The following is an 8276-nucleotide window of genomic DNA, read 5'->3' as shown; positions in this document are numbered from 1 at the left end:
CCTGGCGTGTAACCTAGGTTGCCCGGAACGTAGAAATGACCATAACTTTTACACTGGTAGCAATTATTCGTTTTATACAATGGAAAAACTGTTGTATTTATATCGTATTTTATGCTTCTGGCGTTTATTTCTGACAGACCTAACTATTCGATCTGGTGGAGCAACTCCCTAGAGTGAAGTCTAGGTTGCTCGGAAAGTAGAAATGAACATAAGTTTCATACTGGTTGCAATTATTCGTGTTATGCGATGGAAAAACTGTTGTATTTATATTGTATTTTATGTTTCTGGCGTTGACTTCTAAGGCGCTAGCTATTCGATCTGGTGGAGCAACGCAATAGAGTGAAGCCTAGGTTGCCCGGAACGTAGAATTGGCCATCACTTCCAAACTGGTTGCAATTATTCCTGTTATATGATGGAAACACTGTTGTATTTTTTTTGCATTTTATGGTTCGGGCGTTGACTTCTAAGGCCCTAACTATTCAATCCGTTGGAGCAACGCCCTAGGCTGAAGCTTAGGTTGCTCGGAAAGTAGAAATGACCATATGTTTCATACTGGTTGCAATTTTTCGTTTTATACGATGGAAAAACTGTTGTATTTATATTGTATTTTGTGCTTCTGGCGTTGACTTCTAAGGCACTATCTATTCGACCTGGTGGAGCAACGCCCTAGAGTGAAGCCTAGGTTGCCCGGAACGTAGAAATGACCATCACCTTCACACGGGTTGCAATTATTCCTGTTATAGGATGGAAAGACTGTTGTATTTTTATTGTACTTTATACTTCAGGCGTTGACTTCTGAGGCCGTAGCTATTCGATGTGGTGGAAGAACGCCGTAGAGTGAAGCCTAGGTTGCCCGGAACGTAGAAATGACCATTACTTTCACACTGTTTGCAATTATACCTTTTATACGATGGAACAGCTGTTGTATTTATGTCGTACTTTATGCTTCTGGCGTTGACTTCTAAGGACCTAACTATTCGATCTGGTGGAGCAACGCCCTAGAGTGAAGCCTAGGTTGCTCGGAATGTAGAAATGACCATAACTTTCACACTGATGCAATTATTCGTTTTATACGATGGAAAAACTGTTGCATCTTTATCGTATTTTATGCTTCTGGCGTTGACTTCTTAGGCCGTAACTATTCGATCTGGTGGAGCAACGCCCTGAAGTGAAACCTGGGTTGCCCGGAACGTAGAATTGACCACTACTATCACACTGGTTGCAAATTATTCCTGCTATACGATGGAAAAACTGTTGTATTTTTATTGCATTGTATGCTTCTGGCGTTCACTTCTTAGGCCCTAACTATTCGATCTTGAGGAACAACGCCCTAGAGTGAAGCCTAGGTTGCCTGGAACGTAGAAATGACCATCACTTTCACAAGGGTTGCAATTATTCCTGTTATAGGATGGAAAGACTGTTGTATCTTTATTGTATTTTATTCTTCTGGTGTTGACTTCTTAGGCCCTAACTACTCGATCTGGTGGAACAACGCCGTAGAGTGAAGCCTAGGTTGCGCGGAACGTAGAAATGACCATAACTTTCACACTGGTAGCAATTATTCGTTTTATACAATGGAAAAACTGTTCTATTTATACTGTATTTTATGCTTCTGGCTTTGACTTCTTAGGCCGTAACTATTCGATCTGGTGGAGCAACGCCCTGGAGTGAAACCTGGGTTGCCCGGAACGTAGAAATGACCACTACTATCACACTGGTTGCAAATTATTCCTGCTGTACGATGGAAAAACTGTTGTATTTTTATGGCATTTTATGCATCCGGCGTTCACTTCTTAGGCCCTAACTATTCGATCTGGTGGAACAACGGCCTAGGGTGGAGCCTAGGTTGCCCGGAACGTAGGGATGACCATAACTTTCACACTGGTTGCAATTATTTGTTTTATACGATGGAAAAGCTGTTCTATTTATATTGTATTTTATGCTTCTGGCGTTGACTTCTTAGGCCCTAACTATTCGATCTTGTGGAACAACGCCCTAGAGTGAAGCCTAGGTTGCCTGGAACGTAGAAATGACCATCACTTTCACACGGGTTGCAATTATCCCTGTTATAGGATGGAAAGACTGTTGTATTTTTATTGTATTTTATTCTTCTGGTGTTGACTTCTTAGGCCCTAACTATTCGATCTAGTGGAACAACGCCGTAGAGTGAAGCCTAGGTTGCCCGGAACGCAGAAATGACCATTACTTTCACACTGTTTGCAATTATTCCTTTTATACGGTGGAACAGCTGTTGTATTTATATCGTATTTTATGCTTCTGGCGTTGACTTCTTAGGCCCTAACTATTCCCTATTGTTGGAATCGCTTAAAGTAAAGGATCCAACGGAGGTCCGGATGAGGTGAGATGAAGGGAATTCGAAAGAAACGAAAACACAAAGTTTTATATTTTGTCGGCCCTTAAAAGGGCTTTTGAGCGACGTTTATTGAAACTATGTTTCTGGGGCTGGGTGTTGGTTCCGGTCCTCGTCGGCTCGGGTGGACGGTGGATCGGAGGCCCTGTGGTCGTGGCGACGCCGGTGCTACCCTTAGCGACGTTGACGTCTGAAAAAGAGAGATAGCGGCGGAACCGCGGCGGTAAGCAAGAGTGGAATTCTAGCTATACCAAAGATTCCCAACTCCAGGCTGCGCTCGCGAGCCTATTTGGAGGGTATAGCAATACCTTGCCTGTAACGCAAAGGTAATGCAGTGGACTGTATTATCGACTCTTCTTCTGGCGCGAAGAAGAAGTCGATGAACGAGTGGCTTGAGAGGAGGAGGGACCTCTTCTCTTCGCCTTGCACCTTTTGGAAAGGTTCGTTCCGTACGAATCCAAGTAATTTAGGGATTCGTGATCGGAGGGACACGCTATAACCAGCGAATTGCTGGTCCTGGAGGCTGAGGACGGCCAGAGGCTCCGCGACCGTGTGCTTCTATTCGTCACACGGGGGTTGCTACTAAACGGGGTGGCAGAGCACGAGTAACGCAGAGGTGATAGGCACGTACGTTATCTCTCTCTGTTGTAACCCGTCTCTCAGGGATCCAACAGGCAGCGGCCTTTGTTGCTCCGAGACGAAACGAGACTCAGAGAATCAGGGCAGGCCCCGATTCCAAGAGTGCAAATCTCGATCAATTGTCTCCCAAAACAAACCAGGTGCTCTTTCGTACGTATTATACGTACGAATCGAGCAGAGTTTCCTAGTCTGTCGGCGACAGAGGTTCAGCTTTTGAGAGCTAGTGAGATTTCAAGTGTCTGGTAACCAAACTACTTGAAATCTGGAAACTGGCGAGCTGAGATGCGCTTGACGAACGGTCGCACTGACTGCGTCAAGCTTGATTGTCGTAAGACGACTGGGGCGAGAGCCGCGCGTGTCTCCGCGAAGCGGAAGACGTGCCAAATTTTACCACTACGCGGCGCTCACAAATTATCTTTTGTCTCGTGCTAATGTAGTACGATGTACTCTCTCTCTCCTTCAGGCTCCGATGTCCCCACTCGACATCGAGCCTGGAGTTCAAAACCGTTGCTCGACAACGCTTACTTTGTTTGAACTTTAATTTTGACGACAAAAACAAGTCATACGACAGCTGATCGTGTTTTGCTGCTAGGACAACGTATGCTCCAACCGAAGGCCACCTTCGGTCGGTCACGTATACCAACAAATTACGAATCTCGCGGACGAGCCAAATGCCCGTTATATAACCGCTTTTTAAACATACCGCCCCCCTTGCACGGTCCGTGCAACGGAGAATCGGTAATGCTCTGTCGTATGCACATCGTAACGCGAGACTCGAAAGACTAATACTTTCTTCGCGAATGAGAGAGAGAGGTGCTGCAAGTGAAGTTCAATTGAAGTGAACTCACTCGCAGCGTTTTCGTAAATTCAATCAAGATATAAATTCAATTGAACTTACTTATTAGCAGGTGGAGCCGTGCTCAGCTGCTGTTGGAGCTGCTGCTGCTGCTGCAGCAGCCTCATCGAAGTTTCCACCGCGATGCCGACTGCTGCGCGCGTCAGCTCCTCCAAAGTCGGCCCCGTGGGTCCTGGTGGTTGCCGGGGGCGGCCGCTACCAGAGGCCTGGTGTTTTGATTTTTCCCTCGGCGACGCGGGAGTGCGGCGCCGTCTTTCCTCCCGCACCCTCGGTTCCGGTTGCTTGGAGGGCCTCCTGCCCTGCGTTCCTTCCCCAGCAGGGGTGTCTCGGGATGTGGTCTTCGGAGTCGGCGGCCTCGGTGTCGTCGACTTCGGCGCGACCGCCGGCTTCCAGAGCAGCGACGTCAGTCGCTGCTCCTTGTCCCAGCGGAGGACGTAGCGGCCTCCGGGGACGGTACATCTGTACCGCCTGGTCGTGCGGGGGATGTGTCCCGGCACCCGCAACTCCTGGGCCCCCGACACCCGCAACTCCTGGGCCACCGGCGCCTGCGAATCCTGGGCCCCGATTAGCAGGATCCAATCCTGCTGTTTCTGCCCCGTTGGTTCCTCCGCGCTGTCTGGGGGAATGTCGGCCTGCAGCGCCTGTTCCCCCAGTTTCATGCAGCGGTTGAACGTGGCCGAAATTTCGGCGTTCAGGCCGGCGTGATTTTCTGGGTTTACCACTGTGGTTTCGTCCGCCATGGTTTACTCAGTACTGATTACGCCACCGCGACGCTCCTAAGCGATTTCGGTAGCGCCCGCGATTTCGCGGGGGCGCTTTTTCCCTTGGAGAGATAGAGACGGAAATACTTCGTCTCCCCTCCCAAGGGGATTGGGGGTCAAGGAAGAGGGGGTCCCGATCGTTCGATTTTCTTCTAGAACAATCGGTCTCACCTTGGTGTCTCCCCTATTTTTCCAAAATTGTTTTGGCAATTTATTTTGGCCGCTCGACCTCGGCGTCGGTCGTCATAGCGGGCTCATCCACGGGTAACCTACACATCCTTGTAATTGGGCGTGTGTATGTTGACTTCGCTGTACGTACTTTTACCACACGTACATTTCCGTCTTTCCCCGGGAACACTTCCTCAATTCTTCCCATCTCCCACTGATTGGGGGGAAGAAGAGGATTCTGCACTAGCACCAGGTCTCCTGGTTGCAGTTGCAATTGGGTGGCGCGCCACTTGTAGCGATTTTGGAGGTGCGTGAGGTAATCGCGCGTCCAATGCCTCCACAGTTGCTCGTGGAATTTCTGAATCGCTCTCCAACGCGACAATCGCGAGAGTTTTTCATTTTCCACGGACTGCAGCGGAATCGCATTTAGTGGTCCGCCTGTCAGGAAGTGACCGGGCGTAAGAGACGCATAGTCGTCTGGGTCGTCACTCAGGGGAGCGATCGGTCGCGAGTTAAGACTCGCTTCGATTTTGCAAAGCAGCGTCTGCATTTCCTCTCCCGTTGGTGTGAACTCTCCCAACGTGCGTTTCAAATGGTGTTTCACCGATTTTACGCCGGCCTCCTGCATTCCACCGAAGTGTGGGGCACTGGGTGGATTAAACCGCCACTGAATGCCCATAGCACCGCATTTATTATGCGTGTCCGTTGCAGAAAATACTGCACGACTGTGCTGTTGTAATTCTCGATCGGCACCGACGAAATTGGTTCCATTGTCACTGAAAATGCAGGACGGGATTCCTCGTCGTGCAACAAACCGATCGAGTGCGGCTAAGAACGCGCTCGTCGTGTAGTCATGGACGAGTTCGATATGGACAGCCCTCGTAGCGTAACAAACAAACACCGCGATGTACGCTTTGTGAGCTGTTTTGCCTCGGCCCACGGAGTCGCGGACACGGTAAGGTCCCGCGAAATCCACTCCGCAATTGTCGAATGCTCTTGACGGGCGGCAGCGCTCCGGGGTCAAATGCTGCATTATTTGCGTGGACGTGTTGCCTCGCCACCTTACGCATCGCATGCATTTATTGACCACGGTTTTCGCTGCATTTCGACAACCGAGGATCCAATAATTTTGCCTGATAGTGTGCAAGGTCAACTGCAAGCCCCCATGCAACGTATCTAAGTGGCACTGCCTAATTATTAATGTCGAAACATAATGCTTAGGCAGTATTATCGGGTGCTTGGTTTCCCATGCAAGCGTCGCATTCTCCAGTCTTCCACCGACTCGCAGGACGTCCTTATCGTCGAGGAACGGGTTGAGACTTTTCAAGGGAGACTTCACAGGGATACTGCGATGATTTTTTAAGCATCGGTATTCCTCTGCGAAATGCGAGCCCTGTATATGGCGTGCGAGGCGCTCAGCTGCGTTACGCATTTCTGCCGCCTCGATTACTTGACCGGCGTTTGACCTTTGATTGACGCGCGACGGTCTTCGCCAACGAAGACAGTACGCCGTTACACGTAACAGTTTTCTCCATGATTGAAAGCGGAACAGAAAATCCCATTCCGGCTTCGGAGTTGCTACGTGTGCATGCGCTACGCGCTTGCTTTCATCGGTCTCAACGGAAGCGGGTATGGCGGGCCATTGCGCTTCCGCTTCGCTCAGCCATGTCGGTCCAAACATCCATAGGTCGCTGGTTCAAATCCGGCTCGAAGGACCTTATGTTGGAATCGCTTAAAGTAAGGGATCCAACGGAGGTCCGGATGAGGTGAGATGAAGGGAATTCGAAAGAAACGAAAACACAAAGTTTTATATTTTGTCGGCCCTTAAAAGGGCTTTTGAGCGACGTTTATTGAAACTATGTTTCTGGGGCTGGGTGTTGGTCCCGGTCCTCGTCGGCTCGGGTGGACGGTGGATCGGAGGCCCTGTGGTCGTGGCGACGCCGGTGCTCCCCTTAGCGACGTTGACGTCTGAAAAAGAGAGATAGCGGCGGAACCGCGGCGGTAAGCAAGAGTGGAAGTCTAGCTATACCAAAGATTCCCAACTCCAGGCTGCGCTCGCGAGCCTATTTGGAGGGGATAGCAATACCTTGCCTGTAACGCAATGGTAATGCAGTGGACTCTATTATCGACTCTTCTTCTGGCGCGAAGAAGAGGTCGATGAACGAGTGGCTTGAGAGGAGGAGGGACCTCTTCTCTTCGCCTTGCACCTTTTGGAAAGGTTCGTTCCGTACGAATCCAAGTAATTTAGGGATTCGTGATCGGAGGGACACGCTATAACCAGCGAATTGCTGGTCCTGGAGGCTGAGGACGGCCAGAGGCTCCGCGACTCCGTTCACCTTACCGTGTGCTTCTATTCGTCACACGGGGGTTGCTACTAAACGGGGTGGCAGAGCACGAGTAACGCAGAGGTGATAGGCACGTACGTTATCTCTCTCTGTTGTAACCCGTCTCTCAGGGATCCAACAGGCAGCGGCCTTTGTTGCTCCGAGACGAAACGAGACTCAGAGAATCAGGGCAGGCCCCGATTCCAAGAGTGCAAATCTCGATCAATTGTCTCCCAAAACAAACCAGGTGCTCTTTCGTACGTATTATACGTACGAATCGAGCAGAGTTTCCTAGTCTGTCGGCGACAGAGGTTCAGCTTTTGAGAGCTAGTGAGATTTCAAGTGTCTGGTAACCAAACTACTTGAAATCTGGAAACTGGCGAGCTGAGATGCGCTTGACGAACGGTCGCACTGACTGCGTCAAGCTTGATTGTCGTAAGACGACTGGGGCGAGAGCCGCGCGTGTCTCCGCGAAGCGGAAGACGTACCAAATTTTACCACTACGCGGCGCTCACAAATTATCTTTTGTCTCGTGCTAATGTAGTACGATGTACTCTCTCTCTCCTTCAGGCTCCGATGTCCCCACTCGACATCGAGCCTGGAGTTCAAAACCGTTGCTCGACAACGCTTACTTTGTTTGAACTTTAATTTTGACGACAAAAACAAGTCATACGACAGCTGATCGTGTTTTGCTGCTAGGACAACGTATGCTCCAACCGAAGGCCACCTTCGGTCGGTCACGTATACCAACAAATTACGAACCTCGCGGACGAGCCAAATGCTCGTTATATAACCGCTTTTTAAACACCTATGGTGGATCAACGCCCTAGAGTGAAACCTAAGTTGCCCGGAACGTAGAAATGACCATTACTTTCACACTGTTTGCAAATATACATTATATACAATGGAAAAGCTGTTGTATTTATGTTGTAGTTTATGCTTCTGGCGTTGACTTCTTACGCCCTAACTATTTGATCTGGTAGAGTACCAACCATAGAGTGGAGCATATGTTGCCCGGAACGCAGAACATACCATTACCTTCACACTGGTTGCAATTATTCCTGTTATACGATGGAAAGACTGTTGCATCTTTATTGTATTTTATTCTTATAGCGTTGAATTCTAAGTCCCTAGCTATTCGATCTGGTGGAGCAACG

At 49.4% G+C, this 8276-nt stretch overlaps 1 protein-coding gene across 1 annotated transcript; it reads right to left on the bottom strand.

Moving 5' to 3' along the window:
* Positions 1-4613: 4613 nt before the first annotated feature.
* Positions 4614-6476, bottom strand: LOC143186600 (uncharacterized). Its single transcript, XM_076390283.1, has 2 exons — positions 4857-6476; positions 4614-4811 (listed from the first exon to the last, which is right to left on the bottom strand). Exons 1-2 carry the CDS (start codon positions 6474-6476, stop codon positions 4614-4616), a joined length of 1818 nt encoding a protein of 605 aa, XP_076246398.1.
* Positions 6477-8276: the final 1800 nt, after the last annotated feature.

The sequence above is a fragment of the Calliopsis andreniformis genome, unplaced genomic scaffold (assembly GCF_051401765.1).
Source record: "Calliopsis andreniformis isolate RMS-2024a unplaced genomic scaffold, iyCalAndr_principal scaffold0018, whole genome shotgun sequence".
NCBI classification, from domain to species: domain Eukaryota; kingdom Metazoa; phylum Arthropoda; class Insecta; order Hymenoptera; family Andrenidae; genus Calliopsis; species Calliopsis andreniformis.
This window is presented reverse-complemented; position numbering and strand designations above follow the sequence as displayed.